This window comes from Anser brachyrhynchus (assembly GCF_964034855.1).
Source record: "Anser brachyrhynchus genome assembly, chromosome: 3".
Classification (NCBI taxonomy): domain Eukaryota; kingdom Metazoa; phylum Chordata; class Aves; order Anseriformes; family Anatidae; genus Anser; species Anser brachyrhynchus.
Window position 1 is genome coordinate 48,335,275 of NC_137696.1, and position 18,636 is coordinate 48,353,910.

Below are 18,636 nucleotides of genomic sequence, written 5' to 3' on the forward strand. Positions count from 1 at the left end.
GGTATTGCATCTAATAGACCACATTTATGTAAACAAAAGGATAGTTTCTCCTCTTTTCCCAGCCACACTGTTTATCTTACCTGGTTCTGGGAGAACATAGAATCCTGCTGCATGTTACTGTGGTTTTGTAGCATCACTGAACACATAGTGTGGACTAAGCAGTATAGAAGCTACTTCCGAGCGTAAGCAACATATGGAGCAGGAGTCACTACTAGGTCCACTACTGCTTAATATCTCCATTAATGACCCAGATGAGAGGGCAAAGTACAACCTCAGCAAGTTTTCAGGTGACACAAAACTGGGAGAGGGTGGCTGATAGCTATTTTGGCAAGGATAATCACTGCAGAAGCTGAAGAACTTGTGTGAAATGTTTGTGTGGAAACTGTGTAATGGGAAGAGCAAGAGTAATAGCCATGTAAAGAAGAATATATTCCAGATCTGAGCACATGTGACACTTGGTGGCACGTTATTTTCAGTAAAATTGAAGGCAACTCTGTTAAAATTAGTATTTCCTTTAGAGCTGCTGCAAGGTTTTATTGAAGAAAAATGAGGAAATATTTCTATTTAAGCAACTTTTATTAATTGTACTGATGTGTCTAAAAGCCTATTTTACTTTAAAATAGCTAAATAATAGTACTTCTTAATTGCTGTGACTGTCTAGGCTGTTTAGAAGCAGTTTTTCGGAATTCTACAGTTTGATACGAAGAGCTAATAGAGGTCTTGAAAAGCGACTTGGCATAGGTGGACTATTTCATCTTCAGGGTTTGTAAGGTTTTCATTCTGCATTTAGTTGGCTGAATATTGTCACTGTTAGCTTTATTCTTCAAATCTTGCATGTTGAAATCTTAAAAACATTTTTCTATGGTTACTTCTATGAGCAAGACAAGGATGCTACAATAGCTTTGAAAATAAATGGTGAAGTGGCTGAGCGCTGTTCTAAAGGAGACATGTACGGTAGCCTAGTAACCCTTGCGTGTTCCTTTAATGTGCTCGTTTACTTAGATTTATTAAGTGGTCATAATGTGAAACAGTGTTCTGGTTTCATACTCAGTTGCATGAAAGGTACTCAGTGTACTGCAGCAATTGTAGTACAGTGACTTTTTTTGTCAGCGTACCCAGATCTGGCACTCACTGGGTCTGTTGTGTACAAAGACAACTAGCAAAATTGGCAGAAGAGGAGTTGATCTGAAAACAAGATACTTCCTAGGTAGATGGAGAGTGTACGCTAGTTTAGTAGATAGCTGCTTCATCATGAAGGATGTCTGCTAAGACTGGAATGTAAATACTACATTCAAATGACAGGGTATTTTGTCTTTCAGGTGTCAACGGAAACAATGGCGGATAGATTTGCCAGCCACTAGTGTGGTGATCACCTTTCATAATGAAGCAAGATCTGCTTTGCTTCGAACTGTCGTCAGGTATTACCTAAGAGAGACTTCGATTTTCCCTAAAAGAAGTTTGTGTCAGATACTACCTTATGATAAAGAAGGGATATAACAATCCAGTATACTTTTCTGTACTATTTACAGAGGGGAAAGCTGAGACTTAATTTTGTTGATGACTCCATTTCTTACATTCTGAAATTAAACAAGAAATGTTCCCCTTAATTACAAATACATGAAAGTGTGGAACTAATTACAAGATGATGTTTGGAGGTCGGCTGTATAGATAATTTCAAGAAAAACTTAAGAAATTCTCAGCGGCTATTTGATCTAAAGATACCTGTAAAACTTCCATTTTCCAAGTTGTCTAATCCACTGATTTCTGGAAGCTGGAATTCCTGTTGGGGGTGAGAACAATTCTACATGTGCCTTTTTTCTCAGAAACTCTTTGCTTAATAAGCCAATAGCTGTTGTTGAAGATAGGATCCTGGGCCAGATTGAACTATGGCTTATAATAAAGCAATGTTTTTTATGACATTATCATGGGAAATGAAAACACTTTGTATTGAATGCTTTTTTCATTGTTTCAGTGTCCTTAAAAAAAGCCCGTCACATCTAATTAAGGAAATCATACTGGTAGATGACTACAGTAATGATCGTAAGTAATTTTTTAGTATCCAAATTTAATTTTATTTATTTTGCTGAGACTTTATGTAGGTGAAAGTAGGTGGTTTAGTTGAGAATTGATCATATGGGTAGGAGTTTGAAAAGACTGATCCAAAACCAAGTCTTAAATCTTTCATGTTTGTCGTTATGGAAAAGTGAAGAGTTCTGCATATATAGAATCATGAAGGTTGGAAAAGACCTCCAAGATCATCTGGTCCAACCATCCCACTACCACCAATATCACCCACTTCTGATTAAAATACTTCAGCTATATTTTGTTACTTCCTGCTAGCTGAAGAAGCAAACTGTAGACTTGAGAACAGCCTTTCCATAGCATGTTATATGATGTAAAAATTAAACCTATGGTGCTTGTACCAAATACTTTTGTAGCACTGCTTTAAAAGAATGGTGGTCTGCATCAGCCTCCTGGAAATTTCTTACTGAATATAGAGTAAGTCAAGGTTTTAAAAGTACTAGGGTATCATAATGCTAACTTTGAACAATGGACTTCTGAGTAACACTTCATAAAAGGAATTTGCTAGTTCAAGGCTTAAATGTATTCCACAATAAGTATAATGTTGATTTAAGTGCGAGCCTTCCTATATGCAAAGACGGCATGTTTTAATGCTTTAGCTTTTCATAATATGTAGAAACTACCTAAAGTAAGCAAAAAGAATATTATTGAATAAAAATATTTGAGTGTAAAATCAAATTAGCTTTAAAAAATATAATAATGGTAGTAATTTCTTAGCCTGATGATTTTTCTTTCTTTCTGGTGAGGCATTTTTAAGAGTGTATCTTAAATTTATTATTTGCAACCATGAACATTTTCCACTATGAAGTTTTTGGTTTTGTTTGGTGAAGGAAAACATACTTTTATAGTATATCAAACTGTTTCTCATCACTTTATTTGTATTTTTTTAAGCTGATGATGGTGCTCTCTTGGGAAAAATTGAAAAAGTGCGGGTTCTTCGAAACGATCGCCGAGAAGGTAGGCTTCATTTGGGGAAAGGAAGGTATAAGTTCTAGTGTGTTGCATTGTCTGTGTTTGCTAATCTTGATCAGGTGTTTTAAAGGAACATTCTGTCTTGGAGGGGAGGATTTTCACTTTATAAATCAACCTGCAAGTGGAAGGAGTAAAAATTGATGTATTTGTGCAAGTAAAAATAGTAATTCTAATTAATTCAATATTGTTGTATGCAGTTACACGTTGCTGGCTTTCACAGTGGAAGCCAACTTGAGAAATTGCCTTTCACCCTCAGCCCCTCCTTTCTCTCACTGTATTTCAATCCTCTGTTAAGCTGCTCCAATTGTATGGAAGGCCTCACTGTAAACTGTGAGACTGTTTGCAAAGATCCAGCTTAAAAATATCCTTTTTCTCTGCTTCCCTTACTAGAGATCGTTCTAAGGATCCAGTTGATGGACAGCCTGTCAGGCAGTTTGTTTGGCAAACCTGAAAGAGTTTGAGCATCCGGGAGGGCAGGGATCATGTATGCCAGTTCTGTTGAAGCCTCTGTCATGTAACAAACTTGTATTATGTTTTTTTCTTCTTTGTTGCCTTGTAAATTATGGCCTCGTATCACTGAGCCCTTCAGTCAGCAGCTTCCTGTCTGTGGAGCTTAAAGAATTAGATAGAGGCAACTGTTATTCTACAGCTGTTTGAAATAATAACTGAGAGCTGACAGTTGAAATAGCTGACTGAGTTAGCAGATATGTGCTTGTTTGTTTTTATAGGCACTGCATCTTGTCTGCCAGCCAGGTCTAGGGAGCAACTAGAATCATGAGATTGTCAGAAGCTGGAAATGTCAAGCACAAAACCTGTGTTGTCCCATAATTAAAGCTATTACATACGGTCGTGTTCTTAGTATTTAAGTATTTGTTTGGAATATACTTGTGAACAAAGGCTTGTTAGGAAATCAGACCTTTTGTGACTTGCCATGGTTGCAGGGTTCTCAGTGAGTTGATCTCATTTTTCTGACCAGTGCAGTGCTTAAATATTGAGATAATAGTAATGGAAAAATTGACTGAAGCAACAGTTTTTTGATTTTTATTCTGTACTATAAATACTATTTCTGTACTGTACATACAAACATGAACTGAATTTTCCTTCATACTTCAACCTTCATACTTCAAATTTCATTTTCAGATATACTGATGCATAATATGATTTGGCAAATCTTTTATTGTGTCAGAAAAGAAATGCTTTCAAATTCAAGGTGCAATACTAGTTTACTTGGTGTTACCGTGAGATTAGGATAAAATTATTACCAATGGGAGCTACTGTACTGTTTAGGAGACTTTGCCTAGATATTCATTCGTGCAATCAGATTTTTTTTAAATTAAAATATTTTAAGATTTCATTTGATTGCTGGGTGGTTATGCTAGAGTTTAATATTAACTTTGCTTTTTATTTTCAAGTGTAGGCTGATGCCTGATATCTCAGGCAAGGATGGTACTGACTGCCCTGGTTTCAGAAATACATGATGGTAGCTTTGGGTTTTATCTGTAGGACCAGAGTTATGGGAACAGATGTGTTCTGGAGGGTGTGGTAATCTACAGACTAAATGTTCACGGGAACCTTCTGAACTCTTCCTGTTGTATGGTTCAGTGTGATGTCAGAGGACTTGATGACCTAATGGTCACTTCCATTTTCTGTGAAAGTAGATGAAGACATTAGGTTCTGTAAGAATGAAAGTTCGAAATACAAAGTTCTGGAATGAGGAATTGTAGAAGTAGAACAAACAGCATGGAAAAGGTGCACAGAAACATGCAAAAGTTGGAACCTGGGAGATGGCATAAAAAGGTATGATTAGCTGTAAATGCACAATAGGTAAGGTAGAAAGTACTGGTAGATCATCATTATGGAGTGTATCTACACTAGTGAAGTACTCATCTTTGTGATAAGAGAGCACAAGTATCTTTGTGAGGCTATTTAGTTGCTGAATGTTGGACAGAGCAAACAAGTCTGTAGCCCATTCCTATTAAGCTACTTGTGTTCTGTTTGTCAGACCCATATTTTGCAGGTTGATTTTGTGAGGAGGATGGGAAGAAGTGGTTGGGGTTTTTTGCATATCTGTTTTAGACCTTTTTCAGTTGAGAAGACAGAATTGGTGAGAGTCAATGGGAAAAAAAGTAATTGCTTTGCTTTGATCTTGAGTGACAGTGAAATTGAGTTTTGAACAGTAATACAGAAAAATAGGCAGGAAACTTGCAAAGGAATGAGGGGAAGTTCACTCTTTTCTGTATTGAAAAACATGGTCGGATGTTCTAGGGTAGATGCGTAAATATAAAAAGGGACGTGAAGGAATGGTGAGGTCATCCAATGAGGAAATGAGAGGGAAAGGAGAAAAGGAACAGGGCAAATCAGTGAGGGGGTCTGTATAAATGAGATGTAGAGAAGAGAAGAATCTTTTGATTTCATCAGAAGCTTTCTCTTAAATCTTTTCAGGGTTAAGATTTCAAAACCACAACAAAAAAATCCAAAACAGACAGACAAGTGAATTGCAAGAAACACAGGACGGACAGTTGAAAGGGGCTGGGCAAAAGGCTCCTAAACAGGAATTAACCAAGTGTGGTTATTTCTGGAAGAAGTTGACAGAAGGATGGACAGACTGTTTCTGAGAACTTTTAAAATGGGGAGGTGGGGGGAGTGCAAAAAGGCGGTTAGGATAAGTTGATATTATTTTTTGCAGCTCTATTGTACTTTCATAAAGGCAGGAGTACTTTTAATTCACCCAGTAGCAATCCTTCAGTTATGCTAATAAAACCGAAGTGGCACTATATCCTATTGTGGATTTGGGGGAGGGCGGATTTGTTTTCAGTACTGATGTTGAGTAAATTAATCAGCATTAATACTATTTACTGTAATGTAGATTCAGCTGCACTTGTATATTACTCTTTTTTGAAAAGGCACTTAAATTCTTTTGTTTAAATAAGATTAGAACCTGTAGACTAGAGTGCAATAGTTAAAGTTGCAGGCTTTTTATTCTGAAATTTTTTCACCGAACTGTTAACCAGCATCTTGTTTTTATAGTCGAACTTGTGTGTTTATGTCCTGAGTTATAGTAACTTAATTCACAGTCATCTTGGAATGCAATTGTTTGTCTCTCTGCTGTTGATCGTTTTCCTCCAGAATCTACACAGACTTTTTTTCTTTACTTTGCAGGCTTGATGCGCTCTCGTGTCAGAGGGGCAGATGCAGCACAAGCAAAAGTACTGACCTTCCTGGATAGTCACTGTGAATGCAATGAACACTGGCTGGAACCACTTTTGGAAAGAGTAGCTGAGGTTAGTAAAGTTCTTCTAAAGTAATTTCCTGAAGGAGTAGCTTTTAAATTTTAAAGCCATCTGGTTTATACTACATTAATTTTATGCATTTTTCTAAGGAGGCTTTTTCTCTGAAGTAAGATGATGGAGATGATCGGAGGTTCTGTGATTAAAACCCACTTTTTGTTCATTTAATCTGTGAACATAGGAACATAAAATGTGAATATTTATTATTACCTTTAAAAGCAATTCAAATATATGCTTCTTTGGTTCTTTAGGGACCTCCTCAGTAAGTGTTGAAAATCTTTAGAGCAAAGCGTAGTTCTCTTCAACCAATATCATCTCAATGTAATTCAGTTTACCTGAATATTTATGCCTCATTAAGATTCAGTGTGATAATGGGAAAGAGGTTGAACTGTGAAACGAAAATTCTCATGGAAATTAACAGGGACCATGGGCTCTCAGCTTCTGTGAAAACGATGCCTTGCCAGTGTCCTAGAAAAGCTATTGACAGAACTGAGAGTGAAAGTATACTGTTTTCTCCAGGGATTGGTTATCCTTACTCTGGAGGAACTCTACTGAAGTAGAAAGCGAATCACGTGTGATCCCAGGAAGTGTTGGGGGATGCTCAAAAAAAACCCAAGCTTTTTCCATAATTGCATTTTCTTTTAATTTAACATATTTTAGTTTGGAAAGGCTTTCCTTCAAAGTGCTCCTGGTCAAAATGGTTTTACTTAGCTACTCTGTCTTGTTAATGCCAAGTTCCTTGCTTGTTCTCCATATGCTCTCCTTTGCATTTCCTCCAAAAAAAAGAGGGGGAGGAAGAAGCCGTGTCCTCAATATGCCAATGGGAAAACCAGTCATCATCAACTGATAACTTCTTATTCTGTTTTTCTGCAATGCTTTACTGTATATTCAAGAAATACTGTAAATTGCCTAAGACATAACAGCATTTAAAATTGTGTTTTGGAGGCGAAATAACTGTAATCAGCTCAAACCTGGTCACTCAAGTACCTGCAGCCCACAGAGCCCTTGAGCATGAGCAACATAACACTTTGCTCAATTTTTGTGACTATGTAAAATGTTGCAGCCCTGCAAGGGTAGTTTCTATGTAATTATTAACCAGGAAAGTGAACTTGAAGGCATTAAATACATCTCAGAAGGAAGCAAAGAATGCTCGTTGCTAAAGCGCTAGCTTGATTCTAGGATGTGGGAACTGTTCTCAAGCCTTTTTGTGTAATTTGTTTGAGTCATCTGCCTGTTTGAGAAATTTGAAAAGAAAGGTAGTTTTGGTCAATAAAGCCTTGCTTTTAGCAAGACAAATATTTTGCCATTTACCCTCTTCTCTGATATTTTTTTCAGGGTATACTACATTTCAGTTTCTGAAACTGATATGGGATATGAAAAAATGTTACCTTTTCATCATAACTCAATGTAAAACGTCTTATTAAGTGGCTGACAGGTTAATGAAGATCTGGCATTACATGTAGTGTAATTGATGGGAGAAATAGCTGCATATTTTGCTTTGTGCTGTAGTTACTTCTAGAAGTACGTGAATGATTAGATGCTTCAAAACCTGCTCCTTGTAATTGTCACCCTGACACATGCTAGTTGTGTGCCTTAGAATAGCTTTCAACTGTATGAATACAGTTTTCCATTCTTAAAAGCTTGATGTGTTGTTAAATAACTGGAATTCCACATCATTTATTTTACTTTTATCTGGGAAGATTCCCAAGCAGCAGGTATGGAGTTTGTTAAGGACACCTTTAGGTGTTTTGCTGGTTCAAATAATTAGGGCACATGTGTATAGGGCTTGCATATAGTATAGTTGTTGTTTTAAATGGGTAGATTTTTGCTCACAGTGCAGATGGTGTGTTACTTGATGTTAATCAATAGCATTTTCTTAATGGTCTTGGTGACAAGAAGCTGAATAGATTCGAACTTCCTTTCCTTTCTAGCCTCAAAGGTAGCCTTTTCAGGTTAGAGTTACTAAACATCAATGCAGTCTTCTCTGATGCTCTGCTACATCTGTTCTGTGTGTGGTGGGAGGGTTGCTTTTTCCTTCAGTTTCAGAATTGCCCACTTGATATCTAATTCTGTGGGAGCTTTAGGGGCTTAATTGTGTGTTTTAAAATATAAAAATTATAGCATCCAGAAACAGTTTAAATGGAATCAATTCTACAATATACTATCTAACATGCTGTAACCCCCTTTGAAAGCTGTGCGTTTGACCTCTTATGTGTGTTAGGAGGACATGAGGCCTTGAGATCTTCTCTTCTATTGAAAGATGATCCATCCCAGAGTGTTCTTCTTTGAGGTGGCTTCCTAGTTAGAATGTCCTTGTTTGTTGGCCATGCTTGCCTACTGTTCCTGGAGGGATTTGACAGTACTAGGGATTTCCTTCAGTAATTTGAGCAAAGGCTTAAAGCAATAAAAACGTACACACAAACTGAATATTTTAGCATTCAGAATGTACAGATACCCTTGTAAACTGGAGCTGGTATGCTTCCTCCCACCTTGTTCCCTACTGCAAGGAGGCTTTCTAATTGCATTTTGTCTTCCAGGGGAGCATGTGTGTTGGTTAGGGGAGACTAAACAAGGAATCAGTGGAGTTTAACCCTTTGATTTCCCCCAAAATATCAATAATAATCAGGAGTATCCATTACCTTGAAAACATTGGTAATTACTAGGTTATTTTGTGAATGTTTTCCTACTTTGATTTTTCCATTTTCTATTTCTAAGCACTTTGTTGTATTCTTATAATATCAGTTACAGGAAAAAGGGAGTTTCTGGAGCAGAACTAAACTCATCTGTTTTCATAGCACAACTGATCCTGCATCACTTTTTGACAATATTTTTAAACAAAAGATCTTAAAATGATTAAGAAACTAGAATTAAGAAATAAGACGTGGATCCCTTTCTCATATCTGTCTCAGATTCTGTGACCTTGAATGAGTTACTTTTAACTGGCACATTGCTGGAAGGAAAATATTTATATTTTCCTCTTAGAGTGTTGTGAAATTTAATCTTTGAAGTGTTTGAAGTTTTTTGGGTACTGGGTTGGGGGGAAAGCAATGCATGCAGAATCCTGAGGATAATTTCCAATGGTTTATGAGAATAATATCTAATAGTAGCCTAACTCTCTAGAGCATACATAACCTTCTTATGAAATATTAAAATGAAACAGTCTGCTACAAATTTCCAGTCACTAGAGACTTGCAGTGTTCACAGGCTATTTCTTTCCATTATCCTCACATAGAAGCACAAGATTTTCCAATTGTGTTCCATTATCAATTTAACAGGAGCAGTTGCTTTCTAGTATTTTAAGTGGATGGCTTTGGACTTCATGTACTTTGGAGACTTGCAAGGTCTTTTTAGCAGTTTTCTGCATTAACAACTTTGCAGTGCCCTGCAAAATGTCACCTTAAGGATGTGCAAGTATTTTGTCCACTTTCCTACTGAACAAATCTATCACTTCAAATCATGGAAGGAACAGCATGTTCCCAGGCCCAGAAAGTGGTGGTTGTATATCAAACTGAATGGTCACAACCTGGGTATTTATATGTCAGGGAAATAACTTAATGTGTTACTTAAGCTTACAGCGTCGCAAGTGGTGCTCTTGCACTGATATTGATAGAATTAATCAGATAAACAGTAATGGCCTGAGGAAATACTGAATGTGTAGAGACGATGTGCTACCTGCTTATTCAGCGTTACGGAGGCATAGTGAAGATGAACTGAATCCTAACTTAAGCTCTGCCTATTGTGACAGATGACAGCTTAGGCAGGTTTTCCTACCAGGTTCAGCTCTGGGACCCATTTGAGAAAATACAGATTTTTTGCAACAAATGATTTTTAGAGATGGACACAGATGTATAAACCACATCAGTTTCAGCGAAGGAAAGAACAGAAAGGGGTGTTTCACATTTGTATCTTTCTTATTTCATGCTGATGGGCGTATTGCAAATACTGGATAGGCTGGGTAACTTCTTTAGAAGATATCATCAGTCTTTAAAGAAAGGAGGTTTTTTAGTTTTATCGCTGTAAGTAGAATATCTAAAATAAGGTCACGGGTACACCTGAAGTGCTTTTTTGGTGTAGAAGGACACATGGTGTTGTAGTTCAGGTGCAATAAATCATAGTTGCCTCCCAAGTAGGACACTGTTAGTAAACCCATATGCTTGTCGTCTTAAACACATAGACTTGGGGCTACAGCTAACAGAAATGTGAGCTGAAGATGTGATCAGCAGCGGAATGGGAGAGGCTGGTCTTCTTTGTCTATGTTACAAGTTTGCTTTAGACCTAGCTAATTAATACTTAGTGGAAGGCCTGTTTACATCTTCTGTTACATCCCTCGCAAAGATGCACAATTGGTCCGTATGGTATAGCTGAACTGATACTTAAAAGAAATGTAGAATCAATAACAAGTCATCAGCTTTTAGCTTCGTTGTCAGCCAAAAGCTGAAGGCCTAACTCAGATTCTCCTTTTGGCTAATACAGAAAGAGACTTTTTGCATACAGAATGACCTGGTATACGCCAGCTATGAAGTTTTGGTTTGCTAAAATCAGTAGATTTAGTAGTTAAGAATCAATAAGTGAAAACGTGTTTTTAATGATCTTATTGGACCAACCAAAGAGTTTGACTGAAGGAGTTGCTTTTTAGTCTCTTGTTATGAGCTCACACTGTTCTCCTATATAATACTGGATAATATGTGTAATACTGGATTAGCAAGGGGGAAGTATTGTTGAACTACTGCTCAGAATACATGTATTGTTTGAAGACGCTTCTGCATACATACTTAAAATGGAGATGTTGAGGTTGGTATTTTTTTAACAATGAGAACAGATTCTCTGTAACAGAGTTACCAAAATATCCCGTTTATTTAAAGCATTTTTATATTCACAGAGTTGGTGATAATACTGTTCAAAAGGTGCCTGTGCTCTCTGAATGGTGCTAAATCTTGGCGCTCAATTTTCTATTTTGATCCCAAACTACGTGTTTGATCAAAAGAAGCTATGCTTCAGTGTGTAAATGTAACTCCTTTTTTTTTTTCAAGAGGTACTTCATGGAGAGGAATTGATTTGACCATGATACTGTGTTTCTAATATTAGATGAGTCCCTTCTAGAGTACAGATGTCTTATTATCCTGATAGATGATGCATGTGGAGTTGCTGGAAAGATGTTTTTTTCCCTTAAAAACTATTTTGACAAACACATGAGCTAAGGTAATTAACATTGCTTGAAATAGTATGTGAGACCATGCTCAGACAGAGGAATGCAGCATCCGTGCCACTGGAATCTTGGCTGCCAGAGATTAATAGCATTCATTAGTTTAAGAGGTGCTTTTTTCAGTTTTCTCCTATCTGGTGTCTCACTGTGAAGTTGTAATTCTTCTTCTAGTGTGAAATGGGTTATCATTAACCTAAGACTTATCTGATTGTAGAAACGCCTACGTTCCTTAAAGGTTGAAGTAATAAGACTGCAGTACTCTGTGTGGCTAGATATTTGCTGTGAAAGTATGAATTACCTGGATAGTTCTTCTCTTTTGAGCCGGTTTGAAAAATAGGAATGGAAGTGGTGTTTGCTTGCTTGCCTTTTGAACTACGAGTTTGCTTCAAGAGCAAGCCAGAAGAAGGGGGTTTACTTGCCTGTAAGTTAGCCTAGAATACAAAGTGGATTCTCAGCTATATAGTGTGGTTCCTTTCTCTGAAGCAAGGGTGAGCAATACTATTCAGAGTCAGAAGCTGAAGTAGAGGAAAAGCTGGGGGAGAAGTGCTGATGAAATCCTACAGAACTGTGCAACATCTCATCCTGAATGAATCTTTCTATATTGATTTCATTATTTCAATATCACTTTCTAATATTTATTTTAGGACAAGACCAGAGTTGTGTCTCCTATTATTGATGTAATTAATATGGACAACTTCCAGTACGTGGGGGCGTCAGCTGATTTAAAAGGCGGTATGTACCTGTACTGGAATAGAAATACAAAATAAAAAGCATCAAGAATCAAAGCTCATAATCACTGCAGTTGTGGAATGGGCTGTTAACGTACTGCTCCTCCCTTTTGCATTTCTAGCTTAATTTCTAGATGTCAGTTGTTTCTCTAGGCTTGGATTTTAATTGGCCTTATTGCCTTCTACTTTAAAACCGTTCATTTTTATTATACGAATTCTTATAAGTTTATGCTGCCTTTTACCATCGTGCAAGAGTCACTCCAATGTTTGTAGCACTGTGCATGTGTCAGAAGCAGCTTATGGCCAGAGCTTATGATTCTGTTTTTAGATAAGACAGGCTTTAATTGCTATCTAGTTTAGAAATCCATCAGCAATGCAGTGCCTATGAGTTTTTTTCAAGATGCTGGTTTGCTTAATTAAATGCTTCTGAAAAAGCAGAAAGCTTTGGAATGTGCTTAAAAAAATGTTTTTGTTAGTGATGATCTGTAATTGTGAAGAGAGTAAAATGTGACCTTAAATTTGTAGTGTTTATACCTATACTGTTACAAAACTTCCTGTTAAATTCATTTTAGAGATGTTACAGTTTCACTGTCTGGTTAGTGTAAACTGTTGACAGCAAATAATAAAAAGCTTTGTGAAGCCCTCCAAAAGTAATTCTTCTTCTCCTTTTCCAATGGAGGGAGGGCAACCACATGCTAGAATCCTTATTCATTACAAGTTTTTTAAAGTTTTTTTCACTGTTAGTAGGAATATAACATTGAAAATAGCTGTCTCCACCTCCTCCCCCCAGTTGTTCCTGCAACCCTGGAAACTACTGTCTGCATAACAGATATAAGATGAGCCACAATATAGAAATTACATGGTGCTGTTCCCACGTTGTTTCAGCTTTTTCTGAATGGGCATTCTTGAGCGGGGAAGGGAAAATCAATTTCAGGCCCATTCTGTCTGTGACCTCCTAGTCCAGAACTGGCCACCAAGTGTTCGTTCCAGTAAACCAAAATGAAAGTAATATTTGCATAATGTTGCATATGCTTTAAGTTCCAGTCATGACCTGGAGGTGAGAGTTTCTATATCCTTTTAATTAATGTTCTGAAAGAATGCCTACAGTGGATATATTCACAATATGCTAATATATAATACTATGCTATTATCTGTGTGCCAGCTTTATTAAAACCTTAAGGCTTTTACCCAATCTACTCATTATAAAGCAAGCATGGAAATCTCTATACCATTATGTGGCTCTTATTGTTGTCTGCAGTAGGAGGAGGAGTTTTCATTGAAACCTTTGATTGGTTCCTGTGGGGTTCATGCTCTTTAATTCTTCCCAACTGAAGTCGGAGAGAATTGAGAGATCATTTTACTTCTTACTGCTTTTCATGCTTCGTCTATGGATCTGTTTCCCATTTTCTTCTTTAATGCTCATTTTCTCCTGTCATACACAATAGAAATAGATCCTTTAAAGTGCATTGAGCCCCTCTGTACTTCTGTACTGAGGAGTGAGAAGCTGCATTTTAACAACACATTTTTCACATAGCAATATCTAAATACTATTTGGGGTATGTTGAAATGTGAATAGTATATTCCCTTTCAGTTCCCGAAGGACAGATTAGTGTGTGAGGGGCACTACAGCATTTGGTATCACAGGAAGCTTTCACTGGGGCCAAATCTAAACATGGAAATCAAACCATGCTTTCAATCTTAGATATAGTATCTGTGTGGCTGAAGCATGGAAAGTTGAGACAGCTGGGACAGCATTTGTTACTGGTCTGTTTTGCAAAAGACTTACTCACCCAAGACAAGCCATCCAGCAAATTTTACAGAGGACTTTATATTACAAATTTGTTTTTGAGGGGAGGAGGCTTGCAAAACTGTTTACACCCTGAGAAGCACTTTAATTACTGAAATAAATTGTAGTTAACTGAGATCTAATAACTTAGGTTGTGCCTATTATGCAATTTACCCATGATAGAATTTCATACTGGATATGCACTTGTATTTAAAAAACACTCCTTTTACAGAGTTACTGATACTATCTCATTGAGTGCAATTTTTTCCCAGACTCAGTGAAAATGGAGATGGAAAAAACATTTTCATGGGTAGGCAATTTATACACTTGTTCTGAGTTAGCAACACAGGGCTGTGTTCCGAAAGAGACCCCTTGTGTTCACTATGGTGTACGTAACACTATCTCTACCACTTGTGCTGGAGAACAGTAGGGTTTTTTCAGGTTTTCCCAGATGCAAGTAATTTTGCTGAGTATGTATGATGAGATGAGACTTTTTAACTGCATGGAAATATTGGAGTTCATTTTTCTTTTCAAGCTGGAGACTTTGCATTGCTATCAATTGTAGCCATTTTACTGTTTTGCTACTTGGAATATTTGGAGTATTTAGATGGTCTTTCATTTTTATAGTGCAACACCTTATGAAGGGCTCAAACCTGTAGAGGAAAACTTGGCATACATGTTGTAAAGACTGTTTAGGATAACTTCTGTATTGTGTGCATGAGACATAAGTATTTTGGGAGTTGAAAACTAAACAATTTTCATTTCAAACTCTCCACCTCAGTCCTTACCATGTGCATTTATTGGTGCAAACAGCCTGTAGGACTATAATTGTTGTCTGTTTAGCTAATTTTTTCCCACTTCCCCAGAAAGTAATTGCTTTATCTTCATGTTAGAGAAAGAAAACTATTGACATCTGTGCAACAGAAATCTGGAAATCATTCATTACATTACCTCATAGGATCTAAATGCTTTTGGCAGCAGGCAGTCTGTATAAGGCTGATTTGCTAGGCGTATTGGGAGAGTGCTGTGTAGCCTTTGTAGTTTCTTGGTAGAGGTTCATACTTAATGGTCTAGCCCAGATCAAAAATAGTTACAAAGTGTTTCCTGTAGTAGGGTCATTTTATACTGGCTGTGTTTCTTGTATCGTTGCCTAAAGGAAGGTGTTTTAAACTGTTGGCAGGTAGAAAGCTGCTGGAGGTGACCTGTTGGTCTTGTTTGTACTGGTGATCTTTTTTTTGTGCTTAACTCATGAAAGGTCCAGACCTTCTCCTGCTGTGCATGCAGACACATGTACCTACATAAGAAGAGTAAGATTTCTGGCCCTCCAGCACTTATCCCGGGTTTAAAAATGATGTATTTAGGAGCATGCAGTAGAAAAGGATGAACTTAAATGAATGTTAATAAGAGAAATGGGAGCTACATAATCTGTTGCAACCTTTGTGATAGAGAACTGCTGCTTATAGAGAGGAGTACCAAGTACTGTATTAAGTTTGTGTAAGCATAAATGTGAGCATAGAAGACTTGAAATGTAATTGTACAGTAAGAACTGTAGAGAGCAATTGTAATGGGATGAAGATTCTCATGTGATGTTCAATATGACTTATGCATGAATCCAGTATCTCATGTTTAAGGCTTATGCTTTCTCATTTGTTGGGTGGGTTTCTTACTTTGTGTACTAGATGGCAACAAGAGAAATCTTTTATATTTGAGATTTAATTTTTTAATTTTTTGTCCAACTTTTTTACCTTTTATCCACTCTCCTCCTCATTTGTTTTCTACCCATAAGATTGTACAAATTTAAAGTTTTTAACTTAAATTTCAGTTCCAAGTGGTTTGGGTCAATATTATGTTACTGCAACTTGAATGATGACCACCGTCTTTTTAACATCCTACTTACTCTCTATCATAATTTTCTTCTTAAAGGTTTTGACTGGAACCTGGTGTTCAAATGGGATTACATGACACCAGAGCAAAGAAGAGCACGGCAAGGAAACCCAGTTGCTCCCATAAAGTGCGTCTGTACCACTTTTTCTACCTTTGATGGATAATGCTTTAATTTTTTTTGAGTAAAAGAAACTTACTGATCCATCTTCATGGGTCTCTGTTCCTGTCAGAGCACTTCATTGCAAATGGATTAGTATTGGTTAATTTATCTGATGAAGATTTAAATACACAATAAATCGTGAAGAGTGTAACGTTGCTTCAGGGCATAGAAGAACATAGCTTGACGCAGAGTTTACCTCTAATACTGTTCATGTAACTATTACTTTTGTGCATGTTGCATCTCCAAAACAGACTAAAGCTAATATTTCCAGTTTGGGAGGTTCAAATGGAAACACTACCTTGCTAATTATAAACTCTAATACCGAAAAACACACTGTCTGTAGTGTAGAATTTGCATCCTTTGTTTTCCCATAAAAAAGAAAAAAAAAATAAGTAAACTTCCTTGTCTGTGTCATTTTACTTTAAATGACATGCGATGAGATATAGCAACCATATATCTACAGTTAGACTTAACATAGATTTAAAAATAGAAATGGATTCAGGACCAAGTAGTCAGTGACTAAACAAAGCTAGAACTCATTTTCTCAGTTTGAAAAGGAATCTTTTCCATAGCTTTGAGGAATATGGAAACTTCATTCATATTTGTGTAGCCTTCTGAGACTCAAATACTTGATTATTAAAAAAACACCAACAAACAGAAAAGACCACCCAGCTTTAAAGGTCACTGTTAGATTATCTTACCTTAACAAAAAACAGATATCAAGCATATCAAATTTAAACACAAAATCATATGTTTTGACAGCTTGAAATATAGCGTCAGTTTCAATATTTTATTGCTGGCACATATTCCCAGTCTTTAAATAGAAATCTTGGGAGCCAAATGGAAATTTGGAAATACTCAGAAGCTGAAATGATGGTCACAGTTCTGTACTTGCCATAGAAGTGTTGTATGATGGTATGCAGACAAGCTTTGAAGTGATAGATGTAAACAGTTGCCTTTGAAAACACTGCAGTTTTTTCAAAGATGTATTAAACCTGAGATGCAAATAGACACCTCCCAGTTCATGGTTCTATAAGTATTTAATTTTTCTTGTCTGTTTAGGACACCCATGATAGCTGGCGGGTTGTTTGTGATGGATAAATCCTATTTTGAAGAACTAGGAAAGTATGACATGATGATGGATGTTTGGGGTGGAGAAAACTTAGGTAAGTATATCATTTACCATTGGATCACTTTTGAAAGAAAGCACCTTTCAACTTTGTCTTTACTGTCCCGGATTCATGATCTTTGTGGTTTTATGCGGAGGGGATTAAGAAACAGAGTTAAAACTTCAGGTGCATTACTGGCAACACCCAAAATGTGTACATCAACAAAAGAATTAAAACAGGGTAGGAATTGTAAACTAAGTATGAGGAAATGCATGTATTTGCTCACCGCGCAGTAAAAAAAAAAAAAAAAAAAATTGGATTGAAAGTTGGCAGGCAAAACACAACCCTCACGATGTAGATAGGAAATTAATTCCAAAAATGTTACCTTGTTTTGAAAGTCATCATTTTCTAATGTTATAGATTAAAATTAAATAATGTTTAAATGCTGACAACTTTTTGATATTTAAGATGCTGATACTTAATGACAAGCAGAACGTAGGAGATCATGGGTTTAATGTACTTACCTACACTTTAAGAAATCAATCGAAACTTAGCTAACTGAAGAATGGTCTATTATTTATCATTGATCCTAGTATATTGCTTGACATATCACCTTAGTGTTTTATACCCATATTTTAGCCCAACAAAATAATTGATTGAGACGGCATTTTTGTTGTAATTCCTTATTTTCAGATATTGAAGTGAGTGGGATTTGGGGGAAGAAGGAGGAAAGGCCAAGAGAACTTGCACATTAGGCATTGCTTCTTTGACCTTGTGGTTAGATTTAGCATTAGTAGGGTTGTCTAGCTCTCTGCATAACAGTATTGTAGAATGACTTTTTTCAGCTAAGACTGGTATACTTGTATTAAAAATGATTTAGGAGGAGCTGAACTCTGCAACTTCTCAAGACTTGCAGTATGTCATTAAATTTTCAAGGTACAGATGCATCTCAGACATTCTAAATAGTGTGTTTTAGGACCAGTTCTAAGGATTAAAACTTCTCTATTGCATGTGCAATCTACAAAATCCTAAAATTCCTTGAACTTGTGTAAAGAACTTGAAGGCTGGAAGATACATCCTTACGGTCCACTGTCTGACCTTTCTGTGCAATACTCAAACATTTGCATGTTCTGAACAATTACTTCCTGTTTCTATTCCCCACCCCCCATTTTGGCTGCATATGACTAAATTGTAGAAGTTTGAACATCATAACTGTTCTTTGTTTTTTAAAACATCCTGGAAAGTCATTGGATAAGCTTGCATTCTCTGCAAAACTTGCATTGTCTGAGAACCTCTTTTACCACCAGAGCACTTAAATATTTGATTAGCTGTAAGCATGTACTTGAGTGACTGAGTTTTTCCTGAAAATTTAGCAGCTGCTTGTATGCTTTGATAATTGAGGACTTGCTAGCAGTAAAAGGCACA

General features: G+C 36.7%; 1 protein-coding gene across 1 annotated transcript in view; it reads left to right on the top strand.

Moving 5' to 3' along the window:
• GALNT2 (polypeptide N-acetylgalactosaminyltransferase 2) overlaps positions 1-18,636 on the top strand; it is a 108,159-nt gene that overhangs the window by 59,196 nt on the left and 30,327 nt on the right. Inside the window, exons 4-10 of the mRNA XM_080585203.1 lie at positions 1,320-1,418; positions 1,973-2,040; positions 2,974-3,039; positions 6,214-6,335; positions 12,189-12,276; positions 15,982-16,069; positions 17,165-17,268. Of these exons, the coding sequence (XP_080441329.1) occupies positions 1,320-1,418; positions 1,973-2,040; positions 2,974-3,039; positions 6,214-6,335; positions 12,189-12,276; positions 15,982-16,069; positions 17,165-17,268 (635 nt within the window). The remainder of the gene's footprint in view (positions 1-1,319; positions 1,419-1,972; positions 2,041-2,973; positions 3,040-6,213; positions 6,336-12,188; positions 12,277-15,981; positions 16,070-17,164; positions 17,269-18,636) is intronic.